Source organism: Rhipicephalus sanguineus, unplaced genomic scaffold, assembly GCF_013339695.2.
Source record: "Rhipicephalus sanguineus isolate Rsan-2018 unplaced genomic scaffold, BIME_Rsan_1.4 Seq783, whole genome shotgun sequence".
NCBI classification, from domain to species: Eukaryota; Metazoa; Arthropoda; class Arachnida; order Ixodida; family Ixodidae; genus Rhipicephalus; species Rhipicephalus sanguineus.
In genome coordinates, this window is record NW_023615980.1 from 27,347 (window position 1) to 43,763 (window position 16,417).

A 16,417-nucleotide genomic window follows, 5' to 3' on the forward strand; every position below is an offset into this window, starting at 1 on the left:
AGTACACTGGCGGCGCATTGACAACATTTTTTTGTGAAGCTTCCACTTTAATTTTCAAATTTCCAAGTGGAGCAACAGTAAAACCAACAGAAAAAAAAAATTTTTTGGGAGCCAAACAAAAGGCACGCCTATGCATTTTCTACCCTTTTCTGCAGGCCTGAATTGCAGTGGATGATGATGTCCACAATGCAGGTGGCCAACATGCCCTCATTTCTTGTTAAAGTTAGCGCAACTGAGAAAATCTTGATGCTCGTTGGGCGTTCTGGGGCAGCGTGGCACAATATCAACAAATTTCACAGTTTTGGCGGAGCTTGACGCAAAATAAGGAATTGTATCAAACTGGTGGTGCTGCTGCCCCTCTATACCAACAAACCCAACTGTTCACTGGGCTTAACACACAAACTACACCAGCTTGTGTGAGAACAGTGACAAAAGAACCATTCTGACAAGCCATGACATCGCTTCACATTTGCAACATGAAGCAACTTACTCACCACTTTTACCAAAAGCAAGCATCAAAGGATACGGTCATTGCCCGGAAACAGTGTCTTGCCCGTGATGAGCTCAGCCATGATGCAGCCCACTGACCAAATGTCCACTGCAAGTGCCCCACAGCTGACTCAGTACCACAGAATACTCACTTATGCACAAATGCAATGTTACAGCCTCTGGTACACCACAGTACGTTTTCTGTACTTAAAGAAAATGAGTATGAATTAGAACAGGACGGAACTTGTGCAGACACAAGGGAGGCTTGTAGTTAGTGTGCAAATAATTCCACAAAACTCCTTTGACTAAGAGCTTGAAAATTTCTAACTTGGGAATTTTTCTACACGAAGCCACAAAAAACCATTTCATGTGGCACACATTCGCACATGATACACAAATTCTAAGTGAGCTGTGTATACTTTGCCAATTTTAGGGTAACCGAGGGATCACTACTTCAATTAGAGTTACCAGTGAATGCTTCTCTCACTAGGAATGTTTGCAGCTTGCTATGTTGCTCACTGGCCAAGGCCCATTGTCAATTAGTTGTATGTCTCATGAGTCTTCACTTCAATGCACAGTCAGCTTCCTCATGTCGTAGCGTTTCCTATAGATACAATAGATGGAACTCTGGCACTAGTGTCTATGGGAGCTGCAATGCATGGCGCTTCAGCCAGCATGGGAATGATGGGCAGTACACGGATTTGTCTAAACTTCGTTTTTTCGGCTCCGGTTGGCTCCGTGTCGCCTGCATCTGCTTTGTCGCAAGACGAAGTTCAGTAAAAGTCAGCAGTTCCACTTTAACCTTTAACCAGTTCCACTTTAACATTTTAACCTTTTTAGGCTCACCAATTCAAATCCGGTCACGAAGTTCACAACGGTCCATTCTTTCATCTGAAAGGAACGCCGAAACACAGCAATAAACAAAGCCACAAGTGCGTTCGAAGCTGTAAGCACAAAGATTAGGCAAATCCGTGTACTACCCATCATTCACATGGTGGCTGAATGACCGCAGCGCCAGAGTTCCCTCTAGGTAATTGTAGGAAACTCTATGCCTCATGTATCTAACACCAGCTCATAACATGCAAATCAGCTTCTTTGCCTAGAACTACTGTCACGTGAGAGGTTATCTTTTTTTTTATCCTATTAGATGTGCAGTGGACATGCAGGACGACTTCTTACTTTTGGTCTCCCCAGTCTCATTTGTTGCCAACACCTGCTCTCTGCTTTAGCCTGCCGAGCAATTTTTTCTCGGATATGACAGCTTGTGGCAACCCAGCTGTCCGGAGCCAGGCTACTTGCTACACCTACCTACTTCAGAGAAGCATGACTTCTTGAAGGTGTTTCTCATGTCAGACAGGGCGATCCTATTTTTTACCAGCTCACAGTGTTGGAACAGAAGTACAAGAATCAAGTTATTATCTGTGTACTTGAGTACACTCCTTGCGACACCTGCTTGCAGGTGGCTTTTGCCAAAGGGCAGAAAACAACAGCCTAACGCCTGCCCTGTTTTCTGCATAAAATAAGCTTGGCAGCCTGTGCCAGCAAGTCAATCGAGAGAACAAAAGATGTACCAGAAGCGCAGGCAGAAGTTTTTTTTTAATGTCGTCAAGGTGTTGTATACAAGGTTCCACTTCCTTACAGACGTTATTACGTCAGTCAAACGGGGAGGTGCGCTAATGACCGCATGCGCGAGCTTTCAAACAAGGTTCAGAAACAAGCTACAGATAGTTGCCTCTTCGTTGACAACAATTACAGTTGCCATCCATCTTTTAAAGATACCACTTTCCTGTCAAAATACCATGACGAACATGCGCGTCTCACTTCAGAAGCTTATAACATCCACAATAGCGGTGAGGCAAGTGTAAGCCTCCCCTTGATTTCCCTCCTTCCGAAGGAGATAGCATTCATGTCCCATTGATCGCCTTACTGCCTCTGTGCAGGCTGAGTCTTCAATTTTCTGTGGTTTCATTGCGATAGTGCTGAAGTATATTTATGCTGACTGAAGGAATAAATACACATTTGGTTGTTAGCGCCGTAGTCTCGTGTCCTTTCTTTGTCCCGTCTTTTAGTGCTGTTTTTCACTTCGTAATCCTGTGCTTATTTTTCAGATAGGCTAGTGTCGAGAATGCTTGCTAAGGAATAAATACACATTTGGTTGTTAGCGCCGTAGTCTCGTGTCCTTCTTGTCCCGTCTTTTTAGTGCTGTTTTTCACTCGTAATCCTGTGCTTATTTTTCAGATAGGCTAGTGTCGAGAATGCTTGCTCCCAAGCATATGTTGTTTGCAAATGGCAGCAGCCATATCCGCTGCCTTATTAAATCGCACCTCGGTTTCGCCATCTAAGAGACTTGGCGAATGCGGAACCAGGAAAAATTTATCAGTGGCTCCGCGAAACCACAAGGAGGGGCCTGCGCAACTCACTTGGGGAAACCATGGGCTAGGGCATTCTGCAGTGTGATTGACATGCAACATTCTGTTGTGAAAAATGAAATGTCTTGGATGTCCGACAGCTCATTCACAAGAACACATGACTAACAGTGCATGGTCACTGTGGCCGATGTGCACTACACGCATAACAACGCACATAGAGGCTTGAAATATTGCTGGCCTAGTTCACAGTCGCTTGGGAGGGCACCCACCCTGTGGAAAATTGGCGGCATGGGACCGCCAGACCTAAAAATAAAATCATCCTCTTTTTTTTTTTCCCTTTGAGGTTAAAGGGGTACTGACACAAAATTTTCATCTGGCATATTTTCTGCTGGAGGCCTCTTAGTCGTAGCATGGCACATCACTTGCTGCTATGCACGACAGATGATTCATCACAGCCTGTTCATTACCGACCAGTCTCAGTTTCGGTTCGGGAGAGCTCCGAGAATGTTACACATACCTTTCACAAAGCTATGCCCCAACTCATTATACTATGCTAAAGCATACTCTTGGATGGGTGCAGACAAGTAGAGTCACAGCAAAATGGTGTAACAGTGCCGTTGATACACTGGTGACAAAAATAATTTCTGATGATAATGATTAATAATAATTACTAGGATGTGCAAACATCTTCCACTGCATAGAATGTTTCGCTGTTATTTGTGAACTTTGTAACTTGGTACTGCTTGGAGCAAACTTGGCCTCACATAAACAGGTAGCACCACGTTCATTTACAGCATCATTGCATCATGCTCATCTGCACTCTTGTACGGCACATCAAAAGTCATGAATGAGCAACAGTTCTGCAAGAGTATCTGTTCGTATTTATTGTTCGTATTATTTATATTTATTCCTTTATTCCATATTGTGTTACACAGACATTCTGTGAGGCCGTTGAAGTGTAAATAGAAGACAAATACTTTATTCTGTATTGATTTTTTGCTTATGTATTGTGCTGTATGTTGCCCATGTACGGGTGGCAGGAGCTCTGTCAAGCTGCGATGAAGCAGCGTTTTCTCCTGCCATCTTTTTCCGTTTTATCATGTAAATGAAGGACGAAAATAAGAACATGATTGATTGATTGAAAAAGATGACTGATCCCTCCTTCATAGGAATCTGTATAACACGAAAGTGAAACGTGTCATCACGGAAGTAGTTGATTGTTATGATTGTTTATAGTGCATTGGCACCTGAGAGCTTGTATAATGTTTATTGTTGTTTGGCAGATGTAGCACCGCTTGATGTGGACGCACCCACGTTGAACCTAGTGGCACGTCTCCGTCCCGACGACTAACGCCCATGATCACGATTTAACCCTTGCGGTAGTTAAAGTTGTTAACATATACCTGGAAAACTCACATGGTGAATCCCACGCAACGATGGCATCAACAAGCACATGGTAAACCCTGATACTCGAGATGCACTCCTTCAAAGCATCGCGAAATGCAAAGAGAAATGCAACAAGTGTCGTGTCTTCCCTCTAGCCTGGCCATTAATTCTCACAGGGCCAGCAGGGAACGCGGTGCGACAGGCAGGCGAGCGTCGGAGATCTATTTTTCGATATGAATGGATGCTACGAGCAAGGCTAGGGCTAAAGCCGCCACCTCGCGGTGTGTTAAAACGTTAATGAAGTTACACTTCTACTGGATACGTGACGAATGGGACGGTCGCAGCAACGGCGCATCGCTGGAGCTAATTGCGGAGGCAACAAAGTTTTTTTTTATTTACGAGTCTGGTGGCACACGTCACCGCCCCGTTATAAAGGGGATGCTCATGGCATCCGTCCATCCATCCAACAGCACTGTGAGAGGAAAGTGTGAAAGATAACAGGCACGTTCATGTAGCCTCCGTTACGTGTTTGGCGGTAGCTCAGTGGGCTAAACGCCCGTCAGCCATCGTCGCGGACCAAGAGGTCGTGGGTTGGACTCCTGTCAATGGAACTTTTGCTAGTGGTTTTTTTTTTTCGTTGTCATCTAATGGCATTCCTTTTGCTGACGTACTTCCGTGACGGAAATACATCAGGAAAGTCTTGATGGACCCCGGCATAAAACACTGTCATGTTAAATGTAGCAATGAATATGGCCAGTGGAAAAGCAGAAAGGGATAAGCACATTTTGTTTGTGCTCACTGGCATTTCTTCATGCTCCAAGTTATCTTGTGCTTTAAAGATGTGAAACACACACCTGTCTGATTGTAGTGCATCCAGTTGAGCATGATCTCTGGTGCTCGATACCAGCGCGTGGCCACATACCCAGTCATCTCCACCTCGGCATGGCGTGCCAGGCCAAAGTCCAAGATCTGCATTGCAGGAAGCAAACATATTCGTGGTGAAATTCCTGCACCAGGCCTCTATGTACATGTTGCACAGCAGGAAATAACGCAGCTTCACTGAGAAAAACATGTTTTAGAGCACACCAGTTTTCCTACCAAGCAGTGCTGCCCAAGGTGATGCTTCTTACTGCAACATGACAGTGAATATAACCACTGTAAGGAAGAGAGAAGCGAGGCTACGCCCGTACACTGCGCCGGCTGTTATCTCACTTCATCCTCCTCATCTATATGCTACTAGCCGAGCGTCTTCCTTGCACTTGGCCACGCTGCAAAATAACATGGGAAGCTGCCTGAATTTACTCTGGAGTCCAAAAGTACGGCTTTTGGGCTGGTTGGTTCGACGCATTTGAAGGGTGTTGTGCAACACAAAGAACCCTTCAAATGTCTGTGGAGGGCAACCCTGGCTGTTGCGTGCTAGATGGTCTCGGCCACGCCGGGTTAAAGGGGTGGTGCCACCATGTTGGTGGCTTGCACGTTCTTTGCTGTAAGCGTTTCCTATAGCTCCAGGAAGCATGATGCACACACCAAGATTCATGTATTCTCGCTAAATATTTTAATATCGCCTTTTGATGTGGACAACTTTCGGTTTCGGTTTCTGGGCGCCGAGGTTGGGCAGTGACGTAGAAGTGTAGGAGGCTTGGTCACGTGACCACACAAGGCTGTGACGCACTTAACCAGCAAGCGATCGAAACTCGGCGAGTGATGTAGCAACCGATGCTTTGCCGGTACTATAGTGAACTAGAATATATTCTAGTTCACTACAGCCGGTACGTACGTTGCGGAGGTGGCGGAGGTCCGGAGGTCACTCACGTTACTACAGCAGATTTGGTGTGACGTCACTACAACTTTCGTTGCCTTTCCTATACATCTAGGTCAGAGTTGGTGCGCTAGCGATGGGTTTCGATCGGGAGAATGGGCATTTAGGTACACTTTGGAAGAGAATTAAAATATATTCTAAATGTTTGCTGTGTCCGACCCTTCGTGTGGAGTGTCCTTGCATACAGAGGAAACCCACAACAGGCTTGTTATAGCCTCGAAATTTGATGGCACCACCCCTTTAACAACTGCACAAGTTCAGCTAGTCCAGTACATGCACACATGAGGCACGTTTCCAAGAAGCACCTGTGTATTCCACACACATACCTTTAATTCACAGTCCTCGTTCACTGCAATATTGCTTGGTTTCAGATCCTGCAAAATGAAGAAAAAAATGATTCATTAAGTCCTGAGATAACACTGTGCTAGAACCCTGAGTACACCTCCAAGCTGCCTAATGCAAGACTACCTGAGACGTCAATATGAAAGACAACAACAGATTTGCTCCCAGTAATTATCCCTGCAGTGACTTATAAAAAGTTACAAGTACAGGTCACCTCAGCAATAAATGACACGGAGCAGTAGCAGAATCACTGCTTTAAAACAGATTTATACAAGTGCCTTCTTAACGAAACAAAAGAACAAAATATGAATAAATGATGAAAGCATCAAACTCAGAAGACAAGACTCTTGCGATAAACACTGTTTATTTCACATATTTCTGAACAGATGCTGTATTTTTGGAGGATTGCGAGCAAGTGAGGTAGCGCATCGGCGGCTGGGACGTTAAGCATGCCGGAAGCGGAAGCAGCAGAGGCGGTCATTCCAGAGTGCTTTCAACTTCAGCAGACAAAGTACTCCTAGGTTTCAGCAGCAGAAAATGTGGATGAAACTTGCCTTCTAGTTCGCACTCTCTGTAGCTGCTGGCACGAACGATTGCATACTTTGCATACTTCTCGCTGTGCAGTGTTGCTTGGACCACATGTGCAGGAGCCCCGAAAAGAATGATTGGGCTTTTATTGATTCGTTGAGACTTGTTCTTGAAAACGATGACAAGCCGGAAAGGAAAAGTGGGAGCGACACAGAAGGCTCAGCTTTGTGGGGGGTGCCACATGACGGGCAGGGCTGTTTTGTCTACAAGGCAAGCTGCTCCCTGCTCCACCCATGTGCTTCCTCTTTTTCGACAGCATCTTCTTGATCGGACAGCTGTCTTCAAAAGTCTTAACATCCACTGTACAGCCGTCAGCATGTTTAACACGAACACTCCGCAGCATGGCCTGAAACAGTTTGATTGACGCTTTGGGTTCTGCTGCCGAGATGTTACCAATATACGCCGACATGCTATCCAAGCATACAGGGGTATTGTCTTGGCAACAGCACCCAGCACTTCGTGGCTGGCATCAGTCAAACCAGTCCAGGCCATGCTGCGGAGCATTTGTGTTAAGCCTACTGACAGCTGTACACAATAGTTGTAAAGGAGTGGAAGAAAACTAGCTGTTGTTTTGTGCACGAATACAACCAACGAGCGAAGCTCCTTAGAAATGGGATGCAAATGACTACGCGCTTGTTCTCACTGCTGGCTTTCATGAAGGCGGTAGGGTGAGGTAACGTTTTTAGAACCAGTACGGTTTCGCAGCTCCGCTTGCGAGCCGGCACACGCAACTGACGCGTGAACTTACAGCCCTGCTGTTCCATTTTGTTTCACTTGCTGTGAAACAAAATGGAACAGCAGGGCTGTAAATCGGATACGGCAGCGCACCGTTGCTCTCAATGGCGCGTTGCCGAAGCTAGTCGTGGAGGCAACGCACATGCCGCAGCGAGCTGAGACGCGCGAGGAGTAGCCGCTTGCAAAGCGTTGAGCGTTTCTCCATGCTCACTTTCTCCGTACTCCACGTGTGATTTTGCAACGCGTGAGGCATGATGCAAGATGGAACTGCAGCGCCGCTAGTTCTTGCATCAGCCGTCGCGTCCACTTTCGGGAGAGCAAGTGTCTATAAGGAGCTGCGAAACTGACCTGGTTCTAGAAATGCTGGGGTGGGAGCGGGTGATGTGGCAGGGAGCTTCGACAGCAACGACGGGGTGCAGGCATAAGGAGCTTCACTCTAAAAAAAAGCCTGCAGCACTGACCACTTCAGTGATGTATTTGCAAGATTACTTATGGCATATATTACAGCAAGCGCTGAAAGCATGGTGTTCCAACATACACTGAACAAGTATATACAGTAGAATCTCGATGATACGAATCCCGCGGGGTCACGAAAAATATTCGTATTAGCCGAAATTCGTATCACCGAAACACATGTAAAACTAGCTATATTAACAGTCAGAGGCAAACTTCATTTTTAGGAACACATAAAAAAAAACATTTATTTCTTGCAGAAAAAATCTCTAATGTCTTTCTGCTTCTTTTTTTTCGCGAAGTCACTCAGCAGACTTCTTTGAAATCCGTAAAAACGCGGTGCACGTGTCGTCGCTGATTTCATCAGCGGCCATAGCACGCCTCAGGACGTCGAGCGCGTGCAGCGTTTCAGCCGCCGGTGGTGGTCCTTCACCATCGCCCTCGTCTATGTTGTCCGCATCATCGCTGGAATCGGCAACCTCGCATGTGGCCTCCTCAACAATATCCTCCACCGTGCGCGCACCACAAGTGGCGAGGTTGTCATCCGCCGTGCAGAAGTCTTCAGCTGTACACCCAGCATCAAGCAGTTCCCAACCCTCAATTGGCTCTTCCTGCTCTGAGGGCACCTCTTCGGAACTCCTGAAGAAGCCGCATTTCGCAAAGCAGTTGCTATGGTAGTCGGCGTTACTCGATCCCCAATCCATAGCGATAAAATGGATGGCGTCCAGGAGGCTTATTCGCAGGTCGCCTTCGTGTTTTCTGTCAATATTGGCAGTAGGCGGCGCACAAGAAGGCCCTTGAAATGATGCTTGAGGTTTTTATTATTCCAGCGTTCAAGCGGTTGCAGGTGCGTCGTCGTGTTCGCGGGCAAAAGATCAGTTTGACGTTTTGGAGCGTTACTTGCCTCGGGTGGGCGGCGCACTGGTCAAGAATCAAAACAATCTTCCGATTCTTGCAGGCCATCCTTCTGTCAAGGAGCGACAGAAATTCTTCGAACAGGGCCGCCGTCATCCACGCCTTTTTGTTTGCGCGATATAGACGCACGGCAATGGCTTCGCGCTTGAAACACCGAGGCTTTTGGGATTTGCCAATTACCGTCAGCTTAAGTTTCTCCGACCCGTCGGCGTACAGCACAAAAGCACCGTTATTCGCTCTTGCTTTTCTTGCCTCCTTGGCACGCTTCGCCTTTAAGCAAAGGCTCTTCTCAGGCTGAAGGTTAAAAAACAGGCCAGCCTCGTCTGCGTTTAAAAACATCACGAGGCTCATACCCAGAGATGAGTGACTGCAGCTCTCGCGAGCCAGTCGCTAACAACGGTCTCGTCAGCCTTCTTCGCTTCCCCACAGACGCTTTTGTAAACGAGACCGTGTCTCGTCTTGAAACGGTGCAGCCACCCACCTGAGGCCTGAAATCCGTCGATGCGCAGAGCAAGTGCGATCTCGTCGGCTTTCTCACGCAACACTTTGCCATCGATGTTCACACCAGCTGCAGTAACCTCCTTAAACCAGGTCAGAAGAGCTTCTTCAAGCTTCACGTGTTGGGCTGTCTTCGCTTGCCTCGCGTTGACGTTAAATGAAGCACATTCTTCATTATTGAGTCCCGCTGTCCAACAATTGTGCTTAATGTCGACGTTGCGAGGCCTAGCTCCTTAGCCAACTCCGTGCGTTTTCTTTTGGGATCCTCATCGACCTTTCGAAGAATGTCCAGTTTCTCCTTAAAGGAGAGGGCTTTCCGCTTGCGAGACATAGCTTGCTGCCACTCGGCAAAAAGGCACTATCACAACAAAGCAAGAACGCGGGCTCGAGCACAGCAACCACAACCACTCTGTCCGACGGCACGCATAGAAGAAAGAAGCTCCGCGGGCCGTGCCTCTCCCTCTCCGGCGTCTCCGCCTGCCGGCCTGCCTCCGCACCAAGAAAAAAAAAAAACGTGGCCAGCGCCATCTGTAATCTTCAAGAGAAAGCAAAAGGCACACTCCGGCCTCCGATACACGCAGATCTTGGAGGCTGTCGCGCGCTGCTCGCCGGCGGCGCTGGCAACGTGCCAAACCGGCGGCGGCGCACGCATTCCAGCGCCGTAAGTGCACGCTGCTATCTTCCGCGGCCGTCGGTGGGGCCAACGTTGCGTTGGGTGGGGCGGCGTTTATTCGTATCAAACGACGCGGGTCAAAAATCAGTTCGTAACAACCGTACTCAAGCACGTTGTAAATTAATGGGCCTTGGCCGGGACCACAGAAAAATTCGTATCATCCCGAAATTCGTATTAGCCGTGATCGTATCATCGAGATTCTACTGTACTCTGTGGAGGAAAGCCAAGCATAAGGCAAAAATGGGTAAGTATACACTGTTGTCCTAATTTATTTAGTATAAAAAGAGCACTGCATCACAGCAAAGAAAGCACACAAACAAGAAAGGTCCCACCACACAATTCATACAGGTTTCGAAGGAGAAAATTCAAGGATATTCAAGGAATTTCAAGGGCCCGTCCCACATTTTTAAGGGACCCTAGCCTTTCCATTGTTAGTCATTACTCCGGCATTTCAGCGCTTTGTCCGGACTGTCAAGATCGCAGTGATTTTCGACATATGCTCTGGAGGTGACCCTCTTCACAGGGAAGGCATCAAGAATTCTCTGAAGAACAATTTTATTCTATGATAAAGAGCCCGGTCCTACTACAACAACTCCAGGCTGTCCAGAAGGCCCACGACGCGGCGGTGAGGCTCGGCCTCCCCGTCCCTACGTGGGAGCGGCCCGCGATCCTCCCCCTATAAAACGGGGGTGGATTCCTTCAGGACCTAAATAAAGTTTTTTTATCTATCTATCTATAACAATGTTTCAAATTCTGACTAAATTTATATAACACATATACATACGCAGTTGAAACTCAATTTAACGATGTCATCACCACGCTCAAATTACTTTGCTAAATCGGGAAGTTCGTAAAACTGAGAAAGGGGTTTTCCAGTCCTTTGAAACCTAAAATTGTAACATAGACACACCCAAATCTACCACGGCATTGTTTTTGCCACTAACTCATGCTTGCTCATGTGAAAAGTCTGTTGAGGTGTACCGAACATTGAGCCTCACATATGTGGTCCAGGCCATACAGGCCAGGTAGACAGTCACGTAAATTATGACATGCAGCCGAAATGCAAATACAGGGAGAACGAATGGAGTGATTATGCAAACAGGGCAAGCAAAAAAGTTGCGAGGAGACAATCAGTGTCATTTATCGCATAAATCATGAAATATTGAAAGCACACAGTGGTGTTCAGCATTGACAGGAACAATAAACCACTGCCACCCGTAGTACCATCTGGTACATAACAGCGCGACTGTTGAGTCGACTGTTCCGTGCATGTGGGTGGCATCTAGCCTTGTCAAAATGAAACTAGGCACATGACTATGGGTGACGGATGTTTTTAACGCAATAGCGTTAACGCCCACGCTTCAAGAGAAAAGCCATCTGTGTAAAAAATATAAAAAATTTGCACTTTTTTTACTAATTTATTTCGGAAAAAGCTTTGATAAATCGGTTTTGGTTCCAAGTTAGTTTCTTTAGTTCAGGTTGACAACAACACTGAACCTTATGAGTACTTTCCGGGGAATGCAAATTTCTTAGATTGGGAACTACGCAAAATCTGGTTATGTTATATCAAGTTTTAACTGTATTATTATACCGTAGAAAAGTCTAGCCTTGATGCCATCTAAAGTAGTTCCCAACACATGTTCAGGACAGGTGCTGAGACTTCTCTAGTATTAGCAAGACTTGACATCGTTACAGTGAGCTAACCACATGCCCCGCTTGCTTGACAGGGAAAAGAGCAGCATAAACGCAGGAGACAAGAGTGAAGTTGCAAGGAGATAAGTAAACAGAGAGACAAGATGCACTGACGGGTGAGGAGTGAAATGAACGAGAGGACAAGGCATCAACAAACAGAATATATGCAAACTCGCATGGTGTGTTGTTTCTGAAATGGAAAGTTTGCCACATCAGCGCTGATCTGCAACAGAAAGCAGGTCGCACTGTGGACTTTAGACTGCACTGGTCCCGAAATTCAAGGGTTTTCAAGGACAGAATAAAATTCTAGGACCTTCAAGGGCCTTGAAAGTGTACTTTTCAAGTTCAATGGTTTTCAAGGTTTTCAAGGACCCGGACTCATCAGGTATACTTTCAGACAGAAATCAAATAGCTCAAACACCAGACAAAGTACAAGGTCTGTCAGTAAAGTAATAGGCCTGGGTCCAGTAAAGAGAATTTATATATTATTTGAGTTCTTCAACATAGTTTCCTTGGGTGGCTGCACCAAGTAAAATGCGATTCCCACACTGCAAAGGCTCCCTAAAAGTCAGCCATGACCGCGATCTCTCTCTCAGATACTCTGTGACAGCCCATTGGATGGCGGCGGGCACACTGTTGAAACAGTGATCTTTCTGGCTTCTCTTGAGCTTTGGGAAGAGTCCTGCCGGGCTCACATCAGTGCTGGTGCAGTCCTGATACAGCCCTGATGTATGCCTGTGGATCTTTACTTATAGGTGTGTTTCCCGAAACATATTTTAGTTGGAAGTCAGTGCTTCTCTATGTCTTTTCGCTTCGTTTATTTGTTCGTGCTGTTAATGTTTCGTGCACAAAAAAAAGGAGCAAAGCATTGGTTCGAGCTAGATGACAATCGATAATGGTGCAAAACTTACACTGCAGACAAGAGACGAAATGCTACAAAAGCTGTCATCTTACTACAGTGCCTGGTAAACGCAATGTGCAACCTGAAGTTAAAGCAACCAGCTTCCCAGATATCTCGAAAGGTCAATTCTTGCAGAAGCAGCAGATGCCAGTCAGTGTGATTTCACTTACATGGCACCACTTTGCTAAACCTATTGGCATTATTTCCATGCAGCAATCTGGCGATGGGAGCAGCACCACAGAAAGTCAAGTGACTGACTCAAGTGTCTCAAACAACATCCTGCAATGCAGGTGGTGTTAAAAACATTCCAACCCTGTCCAGTAGGGGCTAAAACACGTTGCAGCCAAGCATCAATCCTACCATAGCTGCTCGCGCCGTACCACCATATGCAAACACCAGTTATGTCAAGGACTTACCCTGTGGATGATGCCAGCCGAGTGGATGTACTGCAACAAAAGAGAGCAGGAGTCAGCCGTGGGATTCATTGCTCAGCATGTTTTTAGCTTCCCTATCCATGCTTCAACACGATCACAATATCAACTCCAACCTTCAAGAGGAGCTCACTTTTTCTTCAAGTTGTCATACAACAATGTGGAGGTTAAAAATAACGGTAAAAGAATTAATAACACAAAAAACACCAGGCTTGCGCAGAACGTGCAGCACAGTCACAGCATAAGCTGGAGGACTGGTCTGCACAGATCTTGTTGCAAACTCCCTTAGGGCGTCTACTGCAAGTGCAGTTGCAGGGTACCCACTACGCCACAAATCATCACATTTTGAGTAAGTGGCAAAGCGCCAACTACAAGTCTCTAAGGCAATATGCGCACCTACACAGCTGTGCACTTTGTTGTTGCCATGGCAAATGATTATGATGATGAATTAAGAACCGAGTCCTTCATAATGGGTGGGAAGCTTTAAGCCACCCACTCGTTACGCAATTCATAGAGTGTGATGCTTGATGCGATTCTACTCTCCTGCCATGCATTATAACCTCCGCTAAAGCAATTCCTTGCCATACAAGATGCTAGTATAGTGCCTTTTTCCAAAAAATTCTCAAGTACTGGTGTAGCTCTGTGCTGGAGTACTAGACTGCCATGCAGAAGGCCTACATTCGAATCCGCCTCGAACCCAGCTTTTTTTTTTTTAATTGTGCATAATAACTACAATAGACAATGCCACCGCTGCCATGATATTGTCTAAGATATTGAGGTTTTGCTCATTTCAAATAGTTTGAAGTACAATGGAACAGAGGCTAGCACAGCAAAAATGTTTTTTGCTCACACTGTTTTCCTTGCTCATGATGGTGAAGTGCTAGAAAGAACGGAGACTTTGAAGAACACATGACAAGTCGGCCCGATCCTTTGCAATATATTCTTAAGCAAGGTGGATAACGGTAGTATTGAGAAGCAGCTGGATGGCATGGATTTGAAGCTTTCTTTGTCATCTGTTTGTGTGCATTTTACCAATGTCATTGCCGGGACCGACGTCTTGGTGGACCCCAGCATAAAATATTTTCATGTTAAAGAAAACCAAGACGGCCTGGCCTAGATCTATCACAGTGGTTCTCAAATGGGGTTCTGCGGAACCCAGAGGGGTTCACGGAGACCCATTTAAATAAAAGCCACATACTTCACGCGGTGATGCTGTGTTGTGACCCACCCTTCACCTTTCTTTCTCTCACTGCAAGGAGTCTCTCATCTATTCCACCGGTCCACAAGGGTCCCCGAAAATTCATGGCGAGAAACACTGATCCATGGCGTGCCAAATGCTTAAAGTCACTTTCACCGCACTACACTAGTGTCATGCGGGAAAGCATCAAAATATTGGGAAGGGGCTACCAGCTGTCACGGGACACATTTTATCCTTTAATTAAACGCTCCCGCACGCGTCGTATAATAACAAGTACGAATATGACTACAGAGGTTTAAGACTGGCAATCGTGCAGAGCAGTCTATCATGTTGCTGCTAGTTGGTATGTTGGCCTGGGTCATATTTATGAAAACCTCTGATAATTTAAATAAATTCCTGAGGCCCCCTCGAGCTTGAATTATCGAGAGTTCAGTGTACACTGTTCATCTCACATGGAACGAACTTGATCCCATGGCCAAGGGCACAACCACTTGCGGCAACTTCTCCACCAGCATCCAACCTATTGCTGACAGTCGGCCTAAACTGCCCAGCTTATTCCTGGCAGCAAAAAACATTTAGCCCGAACCTCTGAAGAGTCTTTTTCAAACGATGCCACAGTGCATGCATATGCGGCGTGACCTGTTGCTTTGGCCCCTTTTCCACTGGCATACCCCGAACCTTTTATCTGCTTGATAAGACGCATACGGCCTATAGTGCAGAGCCAGGAAACCATGCACCCTTGTCATCCAACCCTTGTCATCAGAGCTATAAGCTTCTCAGTACTCGGGAAAGTGAAGGGGTGCAAAAGAAGAAACCAAAAAACTGGGGATCACGGCCCACAATGTCAAATAGAAGTGATTCCTTGAGTGCATGTTTTGGCCACAACCTGAAGAAGATTGCCAAGTGCCATGGCATGCAGGTGGTATGTTCTGCCCCAGTTTACGGACGTATGATGCACAGGCGCGTTGCGAGGTAAAGCGCAGGAAGAAGTACGTGCCATGTGACCAGGGCGTAGTATACAGTATACCACTGTCATGTGGTTCCGTGTACATAGGGCAGATGGGACGCGGCGTGGACGACAGGGCAAGAGAATACGCGAACAATGTTCAGGCATGCGCAATCACAGGCCACCTTTCAGCCCGTTGTCGGACCTGTGGGTGCCAAGCACTCATTCACGGCACAGAAGCGATTGCCAAAAGGACGGACACGGACGCTCGTGCAATTATGGAAGCTATCGCCATAAAAATGAAAGGCACAGATTGTGTCAGCACTCCATCAGTTGTGCTGTCATGGAAAGAAATCGACTAACTTCATGACAAGTGCCCCACTCTTTTTAATCTTAATAGAATGCCTTGCTGGGCAAGTGGGTGCATTGTTTGAAAATAAAAGCAGAGCGCAAAAAAGATGGGACGGGCACCCATCCCGTCTTCTTGTCTCTTGTGTCCCATCTTTTTGCGCTCTGTGTTTATTTTCTTTCTAATCTTGTTTAAACTTTCTAATCTTTGACCACCAGTTTTTAGCTGTAGATAGCCGCACCTGTATATTCTGCAGAGGGTTTCAATAAACGCCAGTTGTTAGTCAGCAGTGTCTTCGTGTTTCTTTCCTCTGTCCGTGTGTCTAATCTTTGCTGCAACCACTCCACATGCATGTTTTCTTGTTGGCCGCAAGACTGCAGTATTTGTTTGGTGTCTTTGATCCTTTGCTGGAACGGTTGTCTTTGCATGACTGTCTCTGTTATTGAGTGCCAGAATGAAATGACTGTGAAAGCCTAAGTGAAGGCAGAGGCTCGTTAATGTCAAAGGCATCCTGCATGCCATTACAAAGGGCAGAGCAATGAAAAGGATATTTCTGCAGGTTTTCTTTGAGGTAAAGGATCCTTCCTCTGTCACCATTGCTTCATATTTAATGGAGTCAAAGGCTGCCAAACA

General features: G+C 46.3%; 1 protein-coding gene across 1 annotated transcript in view; it reads right to left on the reverse strand.

The window, feature by feature from the left end:
- Positions 1-480: 480 nt before the first annotated feature.
- The window catches only part of LOC119378333 (mitogen-activated protein kinase 14A), a 51,077-nt gene continuing 35,140 nt past the window's right edge, over positions 481-16,417 (reverse strand). Inside the window, exons 5-8 of the mRNA XM_037647502.2 lie at positions 13,277-13,306; positions 6,390-6,437; positions 5,099-5,213; positions 481-598 (exon numbers count right to left, since the gene is read on the reverse strand). Of these exons, the coding sequence (XP_037503430.1) occupies positions 516-598; positions 5,099-5,213; positions 6,390-6,437; positions 13,277-13,306 (276 nt within the window). The 3' untranslated portion in view covers positions 481-515. The remainder of the gene's footprint in view (positions 599-5,098; positions 5,214-6,389; positions 6,438-13,276; positions 13,307-16,417) is intronic.